This window comes from Leptopilina heterotoma, unplaced genomic scaffold, assembly GCF_015476425.1.
Source record: "Leptopilina heterotoma isolate Lh14 unplaced genomic scaffold, ASM1547642v1 Lhet_201, whole genome shotgun sequence".
NCBI classification, from domain to species: Eukaryota; Metazoa; Arthropoda; class Insecta; order Hymenoptera; family Figitidae; genus Leptopilina; species Leptopilina heterotoma.
Genome location: NW_025110916.1, coordinates 294 through 24,186, shown reverse-complemented (window position 1 = coordinate 24,186; position 23,893 = coordinate 294). Strand labels below are relative to the sequence as shown.

Sequence of the window (23,893 nt, the reverse complement as noted above, 5' to 3'; positions counted from 1 at the left end):
TTTGAGCATATAATTAATATTCCTTATATACTATACACATATTTCATGAAAATGAATTTACATAAACACTAATAGACAAGAACGATAATAAATAATGAACAATTGTAACACTATTTATACACAATAAACTCACAACGCGATAATATAGACGTGACAGGAAACCGACGCGACGGACAAATCGAGACGACCATTTTTAAATGGATGCCATGATAATGAATTGAGCGCAACATGTATCGAAATTTTGAACTAACTATGGATCTCCCAACCAAAGTTTATATGGATGAGACAGCCATATGTGAAAATCCATAGCATGAATTGTAAGCCCAACCATGCCTATGGATGTCACATCCATATTTGATTCAACAATATAATATGGCTCCCTCATCCATTGAATATGGAATGTGCTTCCATTCTGAAAGTTGTCTCTTCCATCCCTGGCGGGTTGGGCTACCGTAAATCTACACAAGTTATGGTAGATTTAAGGTAGGTTTTGGGTAGACTTAAAAAATTGCTATTATTCAATGAAATATTATAAAATAAATTATTGGGAATAATAAAGTAACAATTGTAGATTAAATTTTTAAATTATATTATGTAAATTAAACAATTATAAATAAATTATTGATATTCTCATAAAAGTGACAAAGTAGTTTCCAGTGAATATAGTGGGTTTTAAATAGCATATTTAGTGAATAATGAAAAGAAAAGATTAGGAAAACTTATTTAATTTAACAAAAGTAATCATTAAAGCATTTATTTATTACATATTTAGGGCAAATTAATGTTTACTTATTGAATAATTAATGTTTAAAGTTGGAGATGTCAGTTCTACCGTGAAATGTATGCGTGTGTGTGTGAAGCAATGATAATATACTACTTGATATATCGCCGCGCATTTCTCACGACAGATGGCGGGACTGACATTCGAACTCCTCTGTTTTATCCACATTCAAAACAAGAAATAGGAAAACCAACTTTCCAAGATGAATTTTATTTAAAGCAATTCTAAAAATTGTATATTGAAATTAACCTTTTTTTAATTTAATCAATTTCAATGACAATTATTAGTATATTTAATAAAATATAAAAAATAAAAAAGCAGAAAATAAATAATTATACTAAGAAAGATAAAATATGCAATTTTTTCCCATTTTTCTAAAATTAATAGAAAATTTACTTTTTAGACCAATTAAAATGAGATTCTAACTCCTCCTACTTTAAAAAAGCAATTTTTTATTCGTTGGTTTAACATTACAAAAAGGGAGTGAATATTCAATTTTTAAAAAGTTACATTTAGTCTTAACCCATTAAGAAAAAAAGATGTCTGGCCAATAAAAATAAACTCCTCCTATTTTCAAAATGCAATTTTTGATTTGTTAGTTGAGTGAAATTAATATTTGAAAAATAAAACATAAATAATACCAACCCGCAAAGAAAAAATGGATGATTTAGACCAATAAAAATAATAAACAAACTCCTCCCATTTTCAAAATCAATTTTTCTATTTGTTAGTTTAGTTAAACAAAATGGAGAAAAAATTAATATTTAAAAAATAAATCATATAATTCCAACCCCCAAAAGGAAAAATGGATGATTTAGACCAATTAAAATAAAATTTAAACTCCTCCTTCTTAAAGAAACCTTTTTTTCTATTTGTTGGTTGAGTTAAACAAAATGGAGAAAAAAGTAATATTTAAAAAATATAAAATTTAGTCCCAACCCCCAAAAGATAAAATGGATGTGACCCATTAAATTAAAATTTAAACTCCTCCCTCTTAATAAAAACTATTTTTTATTCGTGGGTTCAATAAAACAAAATTGGAGAAAATATTAAACTTTAAAAAATATAAGTCTCAACCCCTCACGAAAAAAATGCTATTAGCCAATAAAAAAATCAAACTCCTCCTATATTTTTATTCATTGGTTCAGTTAAACAAAATAGAGAAAAATTTATTATTTAAGAAATAAAACATATAATTCCAACCCCCAAAGAAAAAATGAATGTTCTAGACCAAGTAAAATAAAATTTAAACTCCTCCTTATTAATCAAAGCTTTTTTTCAATTGTTGGTTAAACTAAACAAAATGGAGAAAAAATTAAATATTTTAATTTAAAACATACTATTCCAACCCCCCAAAAAAATAAATGTTCTAGACCAATTAAAATAGAATTTTAACTCCTCCTTCTTAAAGAAACCTTTTTTTCTATTTGTTGCTTTAATAAAACAAAATGGAGAAAATATTAAACTCTAAAAAATATAAAATTTAGTCCCAACCCCTCACGAAAAAAGAGACTAGCCAATAAAAAAATCAAACTCCTCCTACAGATATATTTATTTATGGGTTCAGTTAAACAAAATGGAGAAAAATTAATATTTAAAAAGTAAATCATATAATTCCAACCCCCAAAAAGAAAAATGAATAATTTAGACCAATTAAAATAAAATTTAAACCCCTCCTTCTTAAAGAAACCTTTCTTTCTATTTATTGGTTGAGCTAAACAAAATGGAGAAAAAATTAATATTTAAGAAATAAAACATATAATTCCAACCCCCAAAAGAAAAAAAGGATGTTTTAGACCAACTAAAATAAAATTTAAACTCCTCCTTCTTAAAGAACAAGAGTTCTTCAATAGAACAGAAATATATGATTTATTTTTCAAATATTAATTTTTTCTCCATTTTGTTTAACTAAACTAACAAATAGAAAAATTGATTTTGAAAATGGGAGGAGTTTGTTTATTATTTTTATTGGTCTAAATCATCCATTTTTTCTTTGCGGGTTGGTATTATTTATGTTTTATTTTTCAAATATTAATTTCACTCAACTAACAAATCAAAAATTGCATTTTGAAAATAGGAGGAGTTTATTTTTATTGGCCAGACATCTTTTTTTCTTAATGGGTTAAGACTAAATGTAACTTTTTAAAAATTGAATATTCACTCCCTTTTTGTAATGTTGAACCAACGAATAAAAAATTGCTTTTTTAAAGTAGGAGGAGTTAGAATCTCATTTTAATTGGTCTAAAAAGTAAATTTTCCATTAATTTTAGAAAAATGGGAAAAAATTGCATATTTTATCTTTCTTAGTATAATTATTTATTTTCTGCTTTTTTATTTTTTATATTTTATTAAATATACTAATAATTGTCATTGAAATTGATTAAATTAAAAAAAGGTTAATTTCAATATACAATTTTTAGAATTGCTTTAAATAAAATTCATCTTGGAAAGTTGGTTTTCCTATTTCTTGTTTTGAATGTGGATAAAACAGAGGAGTTCGAATGTCAGTCCCGCCATCTGTCGTGAGAAATGCGCGGCGATATATCAAGTAGTATATTATCATTGCTTCACACACACACGCATACATTTCACGGTAGAACTGACATCTCCAACTTTAAACATTAATTATTCAATAAGTAAACATTAATTTGCCCTAAATATGTAATAAATAAATGCTTTAATGATTACTTTTGTTAAATTAAATAAGTTTTCCTAATCTTTTCTTTTCATTATTCACTAAATATGCTATTTAAAACCCACTATATTCACTGGAAACTACTTTGTCACTTTTACATATCAATAATTTATTTATAATTGTTTAATTTACATAATATAATTTAAAAATTTAATCTACAAATGTTACTTTATTATTCCCAATAATTTATTCTATAATATTTCATTGAATAATAGCAATTTTTTAAGTCTACCCGAAACCTACCTTAAATCTACCATAACTTGGCTAGATTTACGGTAGCCCAACCCGCCAGGGATTGAATTGGATAACACAACAATATTCTGCTCAACAATATTTTTATGGATATCTCTTCCAGACCTTTTCTTTCCGTGTACTGTGTCTCACACCCAGAAATTGGCGCTATTTTGAAAAAGGAAAATTAAATTATTTTCAACCGTAGATAATAAATAAAAGCCTGAGCTTTTAAGTTATCTGACAGCGGAAACGTGAAATAAATAGTGCGAATAGCAGCACCGCACCTAGAAACCGTAAGAAATTAAGTTCCGCGATAATCATATACGTTACTGTTTGATGTAACGCATTTTTGAGAACACAAACCAAAAAAGAAGTCGCTCTTTCAATGAGTAAAGTGATTTGGAAGTGTAAAAGTAGTGTAAAATTTAAGTTTTAAAAGGTAACTTATTTTTTTCCTACTACTTTGGACATTGAAATTGATTGTCTTAGTTTAATTTAGTGATAATTTTGACTCAAAAAAAAATTGTGGTGGCTGCCATAAAAAGTTGTTTGTCACCATGAGTGGACCACTGTTTATAACCATGAGTGGACTGACTGTTTTTTTCATTTTTAATGTCAGTTTAACATTTTTTAGATATAAATTGACAATAAATTAGTTTGAAACTATGATTTATGTTCTTTATTAATTTTTTTGTGATATTGATGTGATATGTGACAAAATTATTAAAAATGGTTTCACTTGTAAACATTGCGACACATACATGGTCTGAAGCTGCCCTGTTTAAAAAATTTGATAGAAATGGAAAGAAAAAAATTTCTTTCCATTTCAATCCTGTTTCTGAATCAAAAATTTTCAACAATTACAATCAGTTTCTATCACATACTTTTAATAAAAAGTCTATCCAAATCAATACTTTGTCTATCCGAAAATTGTCCCATGCGTTGTCCCACTGATTTCGAAGAAAGTCCTATCAAATTCTATCAAAATTGATTATTAAAAATTGTTTCCAATCCAATAAGATTTTTTGATTTAAATTCTATCAAATCCTATATCGAAAAATAACAAAAAGTTCTTTCCCATTGTATCCAATTGAAAACATAGTTTTAAAAAAAAATTTGTGGAAAAATAATAAAAGATTCTTATGACCATTAGTAACATTATATTCTTAGCACACTCCAAACATACAAACATTCTAATTAAACTGGAGGAATTAAATTAAAACTTGTACCCTATGGGAATCGAACCTCGCACCTATGACCTATCTATCTAAACGCTTAACGACCGCGGCTATCGAATCGACGTGAGAAATATTTTTCGACCTGTCTATATAAACTGCAACTTTGAAAAACGTAAGTTTATGTAAAATATTATAATTTTTGTAAGTACCCATAAAAATACAAGCAGAAATAAAAATATTTATAGAGATTTGCAATATATGCTATTATGTTAAAAGTATTAATTAAATATTTAATACATTTTTGCTCAAATGTCAATTGACCGCTTTGTAATTTTTTGCAAATATTTGCAAAAAATAACATTAAGCGAAATAAAAAACAGAAAATTCGTAAAAATTAAAATTCGCAAAATGACTGGGTCAGACCAGCTCAACTGTGTTAAAAAAATTTCAATGATTTTCTAAAATATTAAAACTTTTATGAAACTCTGTAGTTCACAACAAAACAATAAAACACTTTTAATCGTTTTTTGAAATTTTTGTTATTTTTTTGCATTAACAAAATATTACAAAATTTAAAAAAAATTAATAACTCAAAAGTCGTTTACCAATAAATTAATAAAACTTACACTGATTACACAAAATTGTTCACTCTTTTAAAAGAAAATATTTGCATGATTGTAAATTTAGAAATTCCCTATTTTTAATAACAATTTTATAAACAATTTGAATTATTTTTGTGTTCTCTACCCTTCCAAATGCAATAAAACTCATAGAAAGTATACTCAGTAGTCTTTTCTTGAAGCTCCTAATAAAAAATTTTGGTATTTTCAATTTGGAATGTACCTAACGAATTTTTTATTAAAAACGCGCGTCCACTCCACAATGGGAAAAATTTGATTGTCGTGGAAAATTCAGTCTAGAAGTTACAAATATTATTTGTTTTTAATAAATTTTTTTTAAATGAAAGTTTATAAAATTGTGCACCAATCAGATTAAATCTGATATCTTAACTTTAAAAAATATTATTCCTACGAATTTGTTAACTAATATTTTGGAAATTTTTTCCTCTTTTGTTCATATATGTTGTTAAATAAAAAATATTTGTTAACAGTTTTCAAAATTCTACCGCCACAGATCGGTGCGCAATTTTACAAACTTTCATTTAAAAAAAAATTATTAAAAACAAATAATATTTGTAACCTCTATAGACTGAATTTTCCACAACAATCAACTTTTTCCCACTATGGAGTTGGCGCGCGTTTTTAATAAAAAAATTCGTTATGTACATTGGGAGCGTTCACAAATGATGTCACGTTTTTGGGGGAGGGGGGTCTCCACTAAACGTGACACAATGTATTTTTACATGTGAAATTGCATGAAATTGAGAAAATTTTTTAACACAGTTTAGCCGGTCTGACCCTACTATTGGCAAAATTACAAATAGCAACTGTAACAAATTCATAAAAATATCAATTCCAGAAATGCAAATTCGCAAAAATAAAAAAAAAACTGTCAATTGCGAAGAATGCAAGTTTGCGAAAATAACAAATTTGCAAAATAACAGTTTAGTAAAATAAATATTTGTAAAAATGTAAATTTGCAATAATAATTTTTTGCAAAAATAACTATTGGCGAAAATGACGATTTTATAAATTCCAATTCGCGATTAATTAAACTCTTTAAATTTAAACTTTAAATTCCAAATAGAATGCATCCCCGAATCAAATTAAACCAAGATGACATTAATGCTTCACTGAGCTATATAAATTTGGAGTTGGAAATTCCAAACTCAAGCTTGTTGATTTTTAATTTGACATGACAAGTGAAATTTCATGTGGTAGGAATTTAATAGGTGTTCCATCAAAACTCATAGATAGAAAGTTATAAGACGTTTCAGATAATAGGATTTGGTAGAAAATGTATCCAAATCTTTGATAGAGAAATATAGTATTTTCATGTTGAAAGAATTTGATAGGTATTCAATCAAAACTCATGGATAGAAAATTATAAGATTTTTCGACTCATAGAATTTGATAGAATTTGTATCAAAATCTTGGATAGAGAAATATTAAATTTTCATTTGGAAAGAATTTGATAGGTATTCAATCAAAACTCATGGATAGAAAACTATAAGAATTTTCGACTCATAAAATTTGATAGAATTTGTATCCAAATCTTGGATAGAGAAATATTAAATTTTCATTTGGAAAGAATTTGATAGGTATTCAATCAAAACTCATGGATAGAAAAGTATAAGATTTTTCGACTCATAGAATTTGATAGAATTTGTATCCAAACTCTTGATAGTAAAATATTGAATTTTAGTATATTATTAACTTTGATAGATAATACATCAAAACTTATGATAGGAATGGATTTAATTTTCTACTTTGGATAGAAGTGGATTGGATTTTCAATATTTGATTAAATTGGATTCGAATTTCAAGGATTGAAGGAAGAAAATTATATCAAATCCTATCCATTTTAATAATTTTTTTAAACAGGGTGCATAAGCATAAATTTTGTTTCAATATATCAGAAATATTAAATACATTAAAGAATTTAGAATAACTTTTACAATTTTTTAGGAGTGGTCCACTCAAGGTTACACTTTTTTCATTCCTTAAAAATTAGCTTTTTTTAAAAGTCAATTGTTTTTTCCAATAAAAAAAAATCAAAGCTATTATGGTATAAACACTTATCTAGGGATTTAAACTAAAGCTTGAAATAGAAACCTCCGATTAATTTGCTTTCATAAAGAATTTTTTAGAAAAAAAGCGTAGGCGGTCCACTCAAGGTGACATTACTCTATATATGTTTTTTTCGAAAAAAGAATCAGCTACGATTTTCGGAAATGAAAATTTGGAATCTTTGGACGATTGCAGATAACACTGCGTTAGCACAATTTTGACTCATTTTAGGTAAACCTAAAAGTGCTTGAAGACCACCGTGAACTGTTGTATTACTTGTTTAATTATTCTCATATGTACAAAATAATCAGTAATAAGCACTATTTAAAATTATTAATCTCCATAAAAATGAAATTCTAACAATTATATATAAGAAATATTTGAATTGTGAGAATAAAATTTTTAAATTATCCCGCCATTCATTTTTACCAACCATTAAGATTACTTGTACCTTAAGAGAAAGATTTTTTTTCCTCTACACAAATGTTAATAAGGCTGAAGTCCCATGGCAGCGTTTTGCGTTGCGTTTTGTAACTAGGCACAGTGGGACGATATCACCTAAACGTGGCCAAAATGGAAAATTTTTTTTTTTATTTTCTACTTTAAATGGTGTGATTTGCTGCCGTGATTATCCAAACTTTAATACCGAGAAGGACTATTTTATGTAAGGTTTGATTTAGCTAGTAGTTTATCGCAAAGTTAGCATTTGTTCCGCGTCCACACGACGCGTTGCATTAGTTGTGATATTAAGAACTTTAAAAGTGTAGTGAAACAAAGAAAATTGGTCTTTTTAAATCGCTCTCAAAATGGAAAATCTTCCTGAAGGTATAGATAAACATTTTATATAATGTTAATATTAATCCACGTTTACGTAAGTGCAAATAAATATACGTATATGAGGCATTATTCCTGAACTGCCCCAAAAATAAAAAAAAGTTCTTTGATTTCCTTTATACTTTGGAAATATGTTACCCTAGTAGGTACAAGTTACTACACCAATTTACAGGTCCAACCCCCCACCCCTATCAAAAGGGTGGGGGGTTGAAATTTCAGCTTAAACTCGAACATGCGTTTTTTAAACATTTGTAGTTTCTACTTAAATTATTCGATTAAAAAAAGTAAGTAGTGTTTTGGAAAGGTTTTTTTGTGTACTTTTAAAAAATTTTATTTATTTAATAAAAAAAAAATTATGAAAAAATTTTTAAAAATAAATAGTTTTTTGCAATTTTGTGCAAGTTTGGCAGTTTTTATTTTCTTTTTAATAATCTCAAATGAAAGCTTGGGATTTCCCCTAAAAGAAGATATAAGTCTGAAAATGGGCCGAAAAAGTTTGCCAAAGATTTAGTGTAATTGGCGATTCAAACAGCTAAACTAGCGCCTCCGGTGGCCGAGTTTAAACTAATATATACACGACTCCCTGCATGGTGTTCAATGTAAATATCAACGTTTTTATAGTTTTTCAGTTTTATTTTCACTATTAAATCAAGTTTTTTTTTAATTGTTCTACTTGTTTAAATATTTATTAAATATATTATAATAATTTTGAAAGAGCATCGTTACTCGCGGACAGAAAGAAAAGAAAAAATGGGAACGAAACAAATGTTATTCGCTCTGAATTGAAAAAAAACAGAAAATCTTTATCAGCTTCCAAAAAATGTTGTAAGACGTAAACAGTAGGCTATTGCATTTAAAACAGGAAAAAAATTAACCGACAAAATGAAAGTTTGCAGTACAAATTTTAAATCTAAAGATTACATATCAACTAGAAAGAACATTTTTTGGTTATGTTTTTATATGTTTGACAAAAATTCTAATTTTATATTACTTCTAATTATATATTATTAATTTAATCTCTATAGACATTAAATTAATAATATAAAATTAGAATTTTAGATTATTAGAAATATAATATTATTAATATTAGAATTATTTAATTATTAGAATTAGAGCGGAACATAATAATTGTTTCGATCCCGTTTTTTCTTTTCTTCTGTTCATGAGTAACGATGCTCTTATCCATATTTATTATAATTTATTTAATAAATATTTAAATAAGGTTAACAATTTAGAAAAAAAATTGATTTAATATAATGAAAATAAAACTGAAAAACTTTAAAAATGTTGATATTTACATTGAACACCATGCAGGGAGTCGTGTATATATTAGTTTAAACTCGGCCACCAGATGCGCTAGTTTAGCTGTTTGAATCGCCAATAAGTAAAATTTGTCCGTCTGCTCGCGCACTCCAGCGCGATGAGCAGTGAAATTTTTTTACAATTTACTATTGAAAATTGTCTAGAAACTACAAATTTTATCGGATAATGATGTTCTTGGTCTAAAATTACTTAGAGATCCATCAGAGTCGATTTTTGAATTTTTATTTGTTTATTTTTTTCCTGTTACTCAAAAAGTTGACAAATTACAATATTTTTAGAAAAAATCATGTTTATTTTTTTATTTTTCCATTGCACATGATCGAAATCAATTTAAATTAGTCTAGTATCACCACCAGACAATTAATAATGCATAATACAATTTATTTAAATTGTTGCAAACAATGTTAATTAACAAAAAAAAAATAAAAAAATAAAAATAAAAAAAAAAATAAAAAAAATAAAAAAATAAAATAAAAAAAAATAAAAATAAAATAAAAAAAATAAAAAATAAAATAAAAAAATAATTTTTTACTAAATTAGACTTAAATTTAAACTTATTAAATTAAAAATTAATTTAATTAATTTTAATTTAATATAAAATAATTAATTATTAATTATTAATTAATTATTATTATTAATTAATTTATATTTAATTTAATTTAATTTTTTTTTAATTAATTTTTATTTTTTAATTAAATTTTTTTTTTATTTTATTTTTTTTTAAATAAAAAAAATAAATAAAAAAATAATTTTTTACTAAATTAGACTTAAATTTAAACTTGTCTGCAAAAAAGCCAATTTTTTTTATGAAGAAGGTCCGAAGTAATCTATTTGTTAATTAACATTATTTGAAACAATTTAAATAAATTGTATTATTCATTATTAATTGTCTGGTGGTGATACTAGACAAATTTAAATTGATTTCGATCATGTGCAATAGAAAAATAAAAAAATAAACATGATTTTTTCTAAAAATATTGTAATTTGTCAACTTTTTGAGTAACAGGAAAAAAATAAACAAATAAAAATTCAAAAATCGACTCTGATGGATCTCAGTAGATAAACAAAGTGAGTTCCACGCGTTAGTTCTCAAGGCTGCCGCTAGAGGCGCCACTGGCGCTGCAGTCGGTGAATGGCGCGCGTTTTTGAAATTAGTTCGCGAGGCCGCCACTAGCGCTGCAGTCGGTTATGGCGCGTATATTTGAAATTGTTAAATTTCTACCTAACCCTAATTTCTAACCTAACCCTTTTTACTAGCGCAATTTGCTATGTGTGAATCCGTGAGTTTGGGTATAAATATCTGGAATTCAATGGAGTTAGCATTCGTAGCAGCGTCTTCGAGTCAACCGGATCAACCAGCAGAAGCAGAGAGGGTCAACCAGCAGAAGCAGAGAGGATCAACCAGCAGAAGCAGAGAGGATCAACCAGCAGAAGAATATTATATGCAAAGTTGGAGAGAAGGAGAGAGAGAGAGAGAGTCTCAGCATAGGAGAGAGGAGAGGAGAGAGCGAGAGAGAGTCCCAGCGTAGGAGAGAGGAGTGAAGAGCACCGTCAGAAGGAGTTGCCGTGAGAGAGACTGAGAGGGAGATAGAGTCTCAGCGCAGCAGAAAGAGAAAGGCTCCACCGCTACAAGTCGGCCACGGAGTAATAATAAGGAGACTGCTCTCCAGCGTATCCCCTAGTCAAACTGGTGCCAGATTTCTGCCTTGGTTCACTGAGTAGTAATGACTTTTAAAAAATAACGCGCATGTGCAGTTTGCAACTATCTTCGTCACTCTTGAAAGAACGATGAGAGAGATCATTATTTTGACGTGCGAGTTGGAAAGTGTGGTTATGTTTTACTGTTGACAATATATATTATACTATTAAATAATATTAATAAATTGTAATATAGGAAATGTGTGAGTAGATATTAATTATATTAGCATTATAGCGATTATAGCATTATATTATATTGTATTCATTCACTTTATCATACAAAGAAAAGAATTACTCCGGTTCGACAAAAATAATCTTTTTATTAATATCTACTCACACCTATATTACAATTTATTAATATTATAATATATTGTACTTACTCTTCTCTTTGCAGTTTGTTAATTAATATTTTTTCTTATTTAAATGTTGATTTTCCCGTATAGTTGCTGTTGTCAACAATAAAACATAACCACACTTTCCAACTCGCACGTCAAAATAATGATCTCTCTCATCGTTCTTTCAAGAGTGACGAAGATAGTTGCAAACTGCGCATGCGCTTTATTTTTGAGAAGTCTTTACTACTCAGTGAACCAAGGCAGACATTTGGCACGGTATCTCACTGGTAGTACAGTCTCCTTATTATTACTCCGTGAAGTCGGCACTAGCTGTGGCGTGTAGAAGGGAGACTCCGTTGAATGCTTAGGTGATGCGCAGCAGTAGGCAGCATCGTTGTAATTTTAGGTGGCAGCACCAGTCAATTTAGCATCTTTTAAATACAATTTTCAAAGTAAGATGTTATATGAAAATTTTTTAAGACTTTATAGTTTGAATTATATCTTACACAATATATTTAAACTATAAAATAAATTTTGAAAAACTGAATATTAACAAAAAAAATTTTTTAATTCTAGAATGGCTGGTAAACGACAGGGAAAAACAAACTTGAAGCCTGAGGTTGCAGAAGAGTTGAGAAAAACCATTTCATCGCTTCTTCAGGAGATTGAAAGTATTCTTCATGCTGCAGAAGATGGCTTTAATTTGGTGAACTCAACTAAAACTGAAATCGATTGGACTCAAAACATAGCAGGATGGATGACAACTTGCGGAAAATATATTGCAAATTTAAGGGAAATATTAAACGGACCTAATTCTTCAGCAGGAAGCCAAAAATGTATTAACCTAATTCAGCAATTTATTTGTCTGAATACAAAGTTTGAATTTTATTTGAAACAAGGATTTGGAATGGGAGAAAATTCAAAAAAATCAGAATCTCCAGCGGTAGAAATGGATAACATTACAGATCGTGTTCGTTGGAGCAATTGCAAGAGTGCTTTCAAATGTCGTCTTCAAACTAGTTTCATTATTAACTTGGTACACATAGATGTAAAGTCAACGTAAAAAATGAACAAATTTTCCCAACGACAGTTTTAAATGATTGCCCTTCTAGAAATAATCGATTGGTCACAATATAAAACGATTCATTTTAAAATTTTAGTCAATTGTTTTTAATCGATTATATTTTTCATGAATCGTTTTTAATTGTGGAAATAAGTTAAACTTTTTTTGAATTGTTTTTAATTGTTGGCGCAAGCGCACAGACTTTAAATTGGATCTTGGAACATTTTGTTATTATAATGTTAAGTATAATAAAAGATTATTAATAAATTTAGTAATAATAGTTTATTTAAAAAATATAATAATAAATAATATAAAAAATGATTAATAAAATGTTTTTTGTCGAATTTTAATTAAATAATATTACATTCAATATCATAATACATCTTACATAAGATATAGTTTATTAGAAACTATTATTGATTTCTTTTAATAATCACCATTTCTAAATTATACATATGATTCGCTTGAAAATTAGCAAAGAGTTTCAAAGATATTAACATGTTTAAGTTTTAGGTAATTTCAATTTAATTTTAGCACAATTTAAATAAGTATAAATTAAGTTAAATTTAATTTTCTTAATTTATATTTAAAAAGTGTAATAGCTTTTGTCGAGAAATTGAAGAATGCACATACGAAAATATAAATCGGTGCAGTTATGTATTCGCCGTTGTTTACTCTACTGTATTTCGATACTCTGAGGTAATTGACAGACATAACTATTTTCATCACATTCGATGAATATTAATTTTTCAGTAACATCAGTTATAGATATTAGTATTTCTGTATTACCTTTTTCTAGAACTCTAAACAAATGTCTCACTAATTCGTCGTCAATAACAGTTAAGTTAATTACTGACAAGAAGCAAGAGTCGTTTGTTCTCACAATATCTTGGACTTGAACAACATCACCGGAGATTAATTTGAAAACTGTATCATTCCTTTTTTCAGAAAGAGTATTTTTTACGCTTTTATAAACACAACCATTATAAATGCATTTTAAAAAAGATTCTCCTTCAATTATTTCATTGTTAGCAGGATTTGTAATTCGAACATGTGAACTCTTTCCACAGAATGTTACACCATAGGTACTTCCAGAAACATACGTCGATAGCAAAGCAGGAGAAAATATTCTTTGACAATACAATCTGGCAGTCTCAGAATGAAAAATGTTTTTGGATGCTTCAATCTTAAATTGTAGGATGTCCAATGATTTTGAGGCCATTTGCTGCTCTGGTTTTTTAGGACCTAGTGCAAACTGCTTCAGCACATGCAGGTGACTCTCAAAGCAGAATGCCGAAGTTGCCCACAGTGGGCCACAACGTCGAACACATTCAACTATGTGGAGTAGAAGATGTACGTTAAGGGGTTACGCCACCCTGAAATATTCAAAAAAATTTATTTTTTTTTTTTTGCTTAATTTCAAAGTTTATATTCTAACGAATATTTTGAGATGTCGCCGAAGACAATGTCTCACTAATTACAAAAGTTATGGTCATTAGAAGTCAGCGCGGTGGGGACGCGCCGAGAGCTGCTGGAAGCAGCGACTTTCTATTTTCGAATGGTCTAGGGGGCCCTTTCATGATTTAGGAAGGGTCCTTTTCATTGTATCCCTTCCATTCTTAAATAAAAAAAATTATGGCCCAGGAATTGCTGATTAAATAGTAAATTGAAAAATTTTCAAGTTATAATACACTAAAGTTCATTTTTTTCTTCTTTTGCGTTTTTCTCGAAACCACAATTTTCGAGACGGTGTACACGATAACTCAAAAACTATTCAATCGATTGACTTTAAAATTAATATACATCTTCCTAAATAGATTTTCCACAGAGTGACGTGGGATTTTTTTGATTGAATAATTTGAAAATTTTTTATCCAATTTTTTATACGGTAATTTTAGCCAAAAAAAAAATGTCAATTTTTGAAGTGCTTCCATTTGCGTAAAAAATTTTTTTTTTTAAAATGGCTTCGTCACTCTGTTCAAAATTTATCACTTTTTAAGAAAAATATTGTTTTACTTGTTTCTGACAAAAATTGAACTGCCAATCATGTACACCATCAAGGAGTGCTCCGGAAAAATTGATCCACGCCAATAGTTATATCTCCGCCATTTTTAATTAAAAACAATTTTTTTTTAAATATTTATAAAGCTCAATATATGTACTAAAGCATCAATAAATGTAAAGAAGTCCTACCTGAAACAGTTTTATCAAAAAAATTCCTAAAAAACCATCCGATTTTCATGCGTTCAGGGTGGCGTAACCCCTTAAAAGTCATACTTATTTGACCATATAAAATCTCGAAATCTCCGACAAATTGTATCATATCCAATTCACATTGAAGTAACTCTTCCACTGTGATTTTCGTTTTCAATAAAGTAAAAATGGTATTGACTAATAGTGAGAAGTGCTCGAGGCAGTGGGGAGGTAAATATTTTCTCAAGCAGGGCACTCCATAGAACAATAGCCACGATTTCCACACAGATGCTTTCCACTTTGACTTGAACGAAAATCCTCGCGCAACTCGATGTGTTTCGAAAACCATTGTAATGGTACTAATTAATCCGTTAATGTCTGCAACATCTTTTTGAGATAAGAAACCATTTGCAACCCATATTTCCCATAGTTGCTTAACGGATCCAATAAGAACAGCATGTAAATATTCGAATGAAAAGCTCCAAACCATATCAACGCGTTGATTGCAATTTATGAAACTCGAAGGACCTTTAACTCCATTGACGAAAGTACGACGATCATTCCTTATGTTCCTACTGTTTTGTCTATGTCTGACATTTTGTTGGCGATCTTTAACAGCATCAACATCCTGTTCATGAGATTCATGCGATCTGAGGATAAAATCGGGATCAAAGATATATTTAACGAGATTAATATACAGTCCAAGTTGATAACAGTAACTACATGCGCAATACGAATTATATTGACATCGATTCTGCAATAAGGGCCTAGCAACTGAGTCAGCAACAATAAACAAAAGATTTATGAAGAAATTAATGCGACGATTACCTACTATTAAATCAACACCTTGCGTATTCAAAATTTCAATTAAATTTAAAAATTCTTCTGAAAAGGCATTTATTAAATCAGGGCTTGGTTCCTTATCAATCATCATAAGTCCTCCTACCATAATGTATTTAAATCTCAAATTGATTGGTAATTCGTTCATAGATACCAAAATAGCCCAAAAACTTTCATTACCACTTCTTTTCATGGTTGCCCCATCAAAAAATGCATTTAGCGTCAAAACGTTTCGCGAATTTGTAGGATTGTTTAATTTATACAAAGTTCCGTCTTGAACGTCTGTTATACTTCCATCAATATCGTTAACAGGGTTTTGCCTTCTATGTCTGTCGATTAAAAAAGTTTTTACATCATTAAGTTTTAACAATTGTTCAATTTGGTATTTTAAATCTACCATCAACATGTATTTTCCTTTTTTAGTCGATAAATTATATTGCGATCCACATTTATCGCGTAATCCTTCAGGGATTGCTTGTGATTTTTTATTCTGTTTTGAGATCAGTACTTTTTTACAAGCTGGACAATAGAAGGAAAATGTTATTGATTTTTCCGGAGGTTCAAACATGCGAGACATTTTATGATTTGACAGATTTAGACTGTCAAAATCAGGACCTGCACATAACTTTAATAAATTAGTTAACTCTAACCGTGCTTGATATGACAGTCCAAATCGTAAACTAAACCCTCTTGTCATTGCTACTACATCTCTGACTGTTAAGTTAGATTGTGAGAACATAATTCTATTTTCCCACGGATATATATTAATTGGATCTTCATTACCCTCAACATTGTCAAAAAATTCGGGATCTGATTCTTCACTATCTAAATCTTCACTTTGTGTGTTTGATTCTGAGGCGGAATGCTCATTCAACACGGTGGTCTTCAAGCACTTTTAGGTTTACCTAAAATGAGTCAAAATTGTGCTAACGCAGTTTTATCTGTAATCGTCCCAAGATTCCAAATTTTCATTTCCGAAAATCGTAGCTGATTCTTTTTTCGAAAAAAAACATATATATGGGCAATTCCACGTGAGATTTAAGTCCACCTCTTAAAATCGGCCAAAAAATATTTCTTTTTCTATTCTGTATCGAAACAAATTAGATTCGTATTTTTTTATTTTTGTTTAATTGTACAAATTTTCGAGTTATAAATTTTCGAAATTTTTGACTTGTAATTGAAGACCTATATTCAGTAGCTTATAATTCCGAAAATATTGAGTTTAGGAAAAAGTTGTCAAAGAATGAAAGTTTTAGTTTTCTTTCGAGTTTTAAAAAATGTAAACAAAAATTTTTTTATAAACAAATTAATTGTTTTTAACTTTGGGCCGGATTTAAAAAATTTTTTTTTAAATTTATTTATACCTTATAATATAGAGGAAGTTTCCAAAAAGTACCGAAATGGGCCTGATGTGTTAAATGAGTTTTAAAACATTTTCAAAAATCACTTGCAAGCATCACATGGGATATTTTTACAATCAATTAACTTTTTAAAACTGTCTGCAGCGTATAAATTTTAATCTATTTGTGTTCTTTGTTTTAAGTTAAAGGGTCTACGCTGTAGCAGTTTTAAAAAGTTAATTGTAAAAAAATCCCACTGTCGACTAAAATCTCACGTGGAATTTCCCATAGGGATAATGTCACCTTGAGTGGACCGCCGGAGCTTTTAAGTTATCTGACAGCGAAAACGTGAAATAAATAGTGCGAATAGCAGCACCGCACCTAGAAACCGTAAGAAATTAAGTTCCGCGATAATCATATACGTTACCGTTTGATGTAACGCATTTTTGAGAACACAAACCAAAAAAGAAGTCGCTCTTTCAATGAGTAAAGTGATTTAGAAGTGTAAAAGTAGTGTAAAATTTAAGTTTTAAAAGGTAACTTATTTTTTTCCTACTACTATGGACATTGAAATTGATTGTCTTAGTTTAATTTAGTGATAATTTTGACTCAAAAAAAATTGTGGTGGCTGCTATAAAAAGTTGTTTGTCACCATGAGTGGACCACAGTTTATAACCATGAGTGGACTGCCTGCTTTTTCCATTTTTAATGTCAGTTCAACATTTCTTTAGATATAAATTGACAATAAATTAGTTTGAAACTATGATTTATGTTCTTTATTAATTTTTTGTGATATTGATGTGATATGTGACAAAATTATTAAAAATGGTTTCACTTGTAAACATTGCGACACATACATGGTCTGAAGCTGCATAAGCATAAATTTTGTTTCAATATATCAGAAATATTAAATACATTAAAGAATTTAAAATAACTTTTACAATTTTTTAGGAGTGGTCAACTCAAGGTTACACTTTTTTCATTCCTTAAAAATTAGCTTTTTTTAAAAGTCAATTGTTTTTTCCAATAAAAAAAAATCAAAGCTATTATGGTATAAACACTTATCTAGGGATTTAAACTAAAGCTTGAAATAGAAACCTCCGATTAATTTGCTTTCATACAGAATTTTTTAGAAAAAAAGCTTCAGCGGTCCACTCAAGGTGACATTACTCTATATATGTTTTTTTCGAAAAAAGAATCAGCTACGATTTTCGGAAATGAAAATTTGGAATCTTGGGACGATTCCAGATAAAACTGCGTTAGCACAATTTTGACTCATTTTAGGTAAACCTAAAAGTGCTTGAAGACCACCGTGTCAATTCTTCGTCGAAATCTTGGTTAGTGTCCATCCGCATTTCGTCGTCTCTAGGCACATCATTAATAAGTGAATTTTCACCAATAGACATTTCATTAGAGCTTAATGAAGAAACTGTTTCAACATCAGATTCATGTTGGTCATCACTGGATTCGTGTAGTTGGTGAACTAAAAAATGTTAATGGTATATAGACTAATTTTTTATTTTATTTTTAAAGAAATTGTATTCTAAAATTTAATATAATAAAAGAGCATTAAAAACTTTTGTGATAATAATAACAATTACCTATTCTGTTATCATCAGATGGAGTAGATTGTGTATTTCTTTGTAAAGCTCGTTGTCTCCAAATTGCAGCAGTTTGAGAAGAAACCATACTTGGTTTATAATCTGGTCTTATAAACTTTCGGTAGATTTTTCTTTTCTCATTTTTATTATCTTCTTCCTCCATCTTTTATTTTTACATGCTGTAAACATATATTTAAATCAATTTTATATCTCCAGAAAATAATACGCAATATAATATATAAAATGGTGTATAATTTTAAAGAAATATTTAAAAATACAATTATTGCTTTGCAAAAAAATAATTAATTTATTAATTATTATTTTTACTAATTAATTTATTAATTATTATTTTTACTAATTAATTTATTAATTATTTTTTTTAATAATTAATTTATTACTACGGCAAAACAATATTTTATTTCCTTTTTCTAATTATTTGTAAGTGAACTTTTTATTGCTTTGACAACAATCACAGAGAAAAGTTATTATTTGAAAAAACTTAAAATTATAATATGTTATATAAATAGTACTTTTCATAGAAAAATGTTAATTAAATGACGTTATATTAAAACTTCGGATAAGAATAATATAAATACATTTATAATGTGCATCTTTTTAAAGGTTAAGTTTAAGATTCATGACAAAATACTTATTTATTTTATTTGTCTTAACTAATTTAAATATATACTTACCGTTTATTATTTACACAACTTCTTTTAATAATTCAAAAATATTTTTAATCATACTTTAGCTTAAAAATATCACTTTCGAATAGGATCAACAAATTTTTTGAATCAGAAATCAGAATACTCTGAACTTTATATAGGTTATGTATTAACAACCTGAAGCTGTCTTGCATTAAAATACAGTTACTTAACTTTTGTACAAGTAATTTGATTGGTCAATTCCAATAGTACCAATAGTGAATAACCAATAAATTTTTACTCTTAAAGCTCTTAAACATCTTAAACGGCTGGTTGCCAAAGTATACAAACTTTCAGGAGCGTCAGAACAGGCCTTATTTCCCGTATATGTGTGATGATTATTTTACAGGACGTGAAAAGTAAAAAAAATAAATTTACAACATTTAACAATTTTAATATTAATTTATAAATTTTTTAAATTTTAATTATTACTATAAAAAAGTTTTTAATAAAAAACTTTCAGAATAAATATTATTACAACAACAAATTTTGTGTGGAGTTTCGTCGTCCCTGCTATTATTTTTGAATATAGACATGCGCATTACTCCTCTCACTCTGTCTTTTATTAATATGTGCTACCGGCAATAGTGCACGTGCAACACCGGTGTGATTGAAGAAATTTTGAAGAAAATTCTGTTCATATTATGAGTGTGTTTAAAAAAGTTTTACAAGAAAAGTGTTATTTATCTCGTCTATTCATCAGTGATCTCAAGTTCTGGAAGTTTTTTTTTGTAAACTTTAAAATCTTAAAGTATATTTCAGCCAAGCAAGAGTCGATACAAACTACACAAAAAAACTTTTTCATGTTAGAAAATACGTAATAATGTAAAATAACTTTTGTTTTTTCGAAATTTATAATCGGACTCTATTCTTTCGTCACTTGACTTTTATAAGCATAAATGTAACTATATAATACGATTTTATCACGGCTTCCTGATATTTTTTTTAATACTGGGAAATTCAATACAGAAGACAGTTAATGATGTTTTTCTACGTACAATATTTAAGTGGGAGCAGAAGAGGTGTAAAAAGGTTTCTTACAGACGTCGATTTCAAAAATCCTCCTATGGTTGAAAAAGCTGAACAAGTAAATAAAAATAAAAAATACAAAGTTGTTGGTAACGAAAATAATTATGATGCCGCTGCCATATTATTCGCTGAAGGTAAAGTATAAAATATTTTTTATCTATACATTCAATTAACAAAATTGAAATAATTGCATAATCTTACTTTTTTATGTGTATAATGCGTAAAATCAAAAAAATTATGCAAAAATCTACTTGCTTTTAATAAGGTATTTATTTAAATTGCATAAAAATATAGAATTCTTAGTGTAAGTTTGATGAAAAATAAAAAATGGATATTCTTAAAAAATTCATTTAGTGCATTTGTATAGTAAAATAAATATAATAAATAACGTATATTGCTAAAAAATTTTAGGTGTATTTTGAACATTATTAATATACGTATATTATATTTTTCATTCAAAAAATGTGAGACAAAAATTCATTTGAAATTGTTTTAGTAAAAAAACTTTCTGCACAATAAAATTTGAAGATTTTCTTCAAAGTAATATATTCTATATTTTTAAATAATAGTTTAACGAAATTTTATTAAATAATTTAAATTTTTTATAATAATAACTAGAGAAATAAAGTCATATTGTATAAAAAAATTGTAAAATAATTGTTTTTTTAAAACAAAAAATAAAATTTATATATCTGGAGGATATAATTATATAAAATCTGTTTCAGACAACCTAGGAGTACTACAAAAAATGGTTTCGGACAGCAGACCTCGTATTAATACCAAATTTTTGGATTCGGCATCATCTTCATCAGATGCACCTTCAATTAAAGCCAAGACTAACGTTAGTACCACATGGCATCAAATCTCTATTTATTTAATCCTAATTTTAGTAAAGAAATTGAAATGTATTTTCTGATTTATTTATTGTTTTCTCTTACTTTACAGAAAAGTACTGAAAGTACTAGAGCTGCCGAAATTAAGAAGAAAATTAGTAATAAGCAGAACGAATTGCGTTCAAAACAAGTTGATATTTCTGCTTCTGCTTCAAATGAAAAAGCAACGAAGAAAATTCTTAGCAGTGACAAAAAATTAATAAAAGAATCCGGCGTTTTACCACAAAAATTGAATGCTTTAAATAGAATGTCACAAATATCACCCACAGAAAAAATTCATGATAAAGAAAAACAACTTCCAGAATTTGTTACCTCTAACAAAAATTCAAACATTCAAGATAAAGATGTTCAAGAAATCTCTGATTCCAATGAAGTATTGGAAAATTCATCATTTAAAAGTTTCGAATCTTCAGCTGAGCATTTGAGTGACGAGATTTTAGAAAAAAATAGAAACTCTTCTATTAATGAAGAATCTATGAAGTCAAACGCAAATGCAGATTGTAAAAGTGTAGCTTGCAATTTACGATTCATAAAATTAGAAGATACTGTTAACAATTTGACTAAACTTCTAGATCAGCAACTGAGAATAGTGGATCAGCAACGAATTGAAATCCAAACCTACATGAAAATATTAAAGATTTAAATGATAAATTACATCAGAAAAGCGAAGAATTTCAAGGTATGTCTTACAATAAACAAAAGTTATTTTTTATCCAAAGATAACAAACTGAAAATTTTTACCTTATAATTAAACTTATTTTTATCTACTCTAAAATTAATTGAAATCATATAATTAAAAATACATGAATATTAAATCTGAAAGGTCAAAAATGTGTTATATATTTTAAATCTTTACTTGCACATGCTCAAAAATATAAATTTCTATTTTAAATGTAACTGTAATTGACTTCAAAAAAATTTTATTTTAGTAACTCTGCTCAAGGACAACAATTCAGGTACCCTCCGTTCTTCATATCCTCCTTCTGGATTTTTGCGAGCGTCAGATGATCACGTAATTTTTCAAATAAATATATTATTTTTTCTTAAAAGTTATGTTTTCATAATAATTTTAATTTAAATAAAAATATTCTTATATTAAATGAATAAAATTTTTTTTGTTAGATTCATCTTGGTAAGGGAATTTGGTTGCCGAAAATAAAGTATAATGAAGCCTGCAACTCCAACTCACCATCTCTCTTCGTAAAAATGATTTGTGAGATGTTATTTACACCTGATGAACTTAAAGATTCTACAGTGACGGGCAAACCTAGTAATAGAAAAAAAAATCCTTTAAGAATACCAAAAAAATTAGATTCTACTAAAGTTTTAAGCATTAAAGGTATTTACTTTTCTTTTATATGTTTTGTTTCTTTTATAATAAAAAATAAGATTCTCTACAAAATTGAATACTAAAAATTGAATGGATGTTAAATATAAATTGTCTCGTGTGTAATATAATATTAAACGCAATTAGTTTTCATATCAAGAAAAAAATGTTTTTGTAGTTGTGTCAATAGTTTGCAATTTTAATGATTTCAGTAAATATTCTTTTATTATTTTAAATCAAATATTTTCAAACTTTAACTAATCTATAAAATAGTTTGCAATGTTTATGATTTTGTAGTGAATATTCTTTTATTATTTCAAAATAATTATCTTTTACTAATCAAAACTGAAAGAATTTTGGTAAGCCTACAGGCTTGACATTGGAGTCACTAAGCTCTCTGTCTCAGGGATCTCAGTTAGCCTTGAAAAGGCGAGAATTTACTCCTCAGGAGCTGCTGCTGGCCCTTCCGGAGTAGATTCTTGCCTTTTTAGGACAAACTGCGACTCTTGAAACGGAGACCTAGTTTCGACCATGAAAAGCCTGCAGTCTGTCTGAATTTTCTCAGTTTATAAAACAAACTGTCTACAGATTATTGTAACAAATATAATAAAAAGGTTTGTTTTAATCTTGGACATGAAAGTACTTTCTTAGTATTCTTATTAAACTATTGATTAAAATTTGTATTTTTTGGAAATAACAAAACACTGGTTGAGTTCCTTGAATTATTCCGATGAAATTGTAGATGTAGAAGTGGGAAACGTAAGGAAATACATCAGTGCCAAAATTGCAGAATTAAATCGACCTGCAATTCCAAGTAAGTTTTCATTCCTGAATTATTATAAAGGACCGAATATCAAGTTCAAGTACTTGGCTTGTATTACCAACAAAAGCAAACAAAATTTTAAAAACACATATAAGACTACCTATAATTTGAATCTTCGATTCAAATATTCTAAAAATAGTGTATATATATAAAATAATTGCTTTTGTTAGCAAACATTTATTTCCAAGGTAATCTAAATTTCATATCTTTGTAGAACTAAAAGCAAAGAAAAGCATTAATGAAAATCATGTAGATCATGAAAACGAATCAAATGATTTTCATGAGAATGAAATGTTGAGATTGGATCATCTT

At 27.8% G+C, this 23,893-nt stretch overlaps 3 protein-coding genes across 3 annotated transcripts; 2 read left to right on the top strand and 1 right to left on the bottom strand.

The window, feature by feature from the left end:
• Window positions 1-12,087: 12,087 nt before the first annotated feature.
• LOC122501108 lies at window positions 12,088-12,831 on the top strand. The gene is made up of 2 exons (XM_043610380.1): window positions 12,088-12,220; window positions 12,345-12,831. Exon 2 carries the CDS (start codon window positions 12,346-12,348, stop codon window positions 12,829-12,831), a length of 486 nt encoding a protein of 161 aa, XP_043466315.1. The 5' UTR covers window positions 12,088-12,220; window position 12,345.
• A 2,149-nt stretch (window positions 12,832-14,980) lies between these two features.
• On the bottom strand, window positions 14,981-18,972 carry LOC122501120. The gene is made up of 4 exons (XM_043610394.1): window positions 18,806-18,972; window positions 18,495-18,687; window positions 17,261-17,270; window positions 14,981-16,747 (listed from the first exon to the last, which is right to left on the bottom strand). The coding sequence occupies exons 1-4, from the start codon at window positions 18,966-18,968 to the stop codon at window positions 14,993-14,995; spliced, it is 2,121 nt and encodes a 706-aa protein (XP_043466329.1). The 5' UTR covers window positions 18,969-18,972; the 3' UTR covers window positions 14,981-14,992.
• Window positions 18,973-21,269: 2,297 nt separating this feature from the next.
• LOC122501119 lies at window positions 21,270-22,074 on the top strand. The gene is made up of 2 exons (XM_043610392.1): window positions 21,270-21,379; window positions 21,484-22,074. The coding sequence occupies exons 1-2, from the start codon at window positions 21,287-21,289 to the stop codon at window positions 22,072-22,074; spliced, it is 684 nt and encodes a 227-aa protein (XP_043466327.1). The 5' UTR covers window positions 21,270-21,286.
• Window positions 22,075-23,893: the final 1,819 nt, after the last annotated feature.

Excerpts from the sequence above, each read along its gene's own strand:
- LOC122501108 (XM_043610380.1), top strand. The coding sequence starts at position 12,346 with ATGGCTGGTAAACGACAGGGAAAAACAAACTTGAAGCCTGAGGTTGCA.
- LOC122501120 (XM_043610394.1), bottom strand. The coding sequence starts at position 18,968 with ATGGAGGAAGAAGATAATAAAAATGAGAAAAGAAAAATCTACCGAAAG. Across the intron at positions 18,688-18,805 it reads ATCTGATGATAACAGAATAG|TTCACCAACTACACGAATCC; the intron begins GTAATTGTTATT and ends AACATTTTTTAG.
- LOC122501119 (XM_043610392.1), top strand. The coding sequence starts at position 21,287 with ATGGTTTCGGACAGCAGACCTCGTATTAATACCAAATTTTTGGATTCG. Across the intron at positions 21,380-21,483 it reads CAATTAAAGCCAAGACTAAC|AAAAGTACTGAAAGTACTAG; the intron begins GTTAGTACCACA and ends CTTACTTTACAG.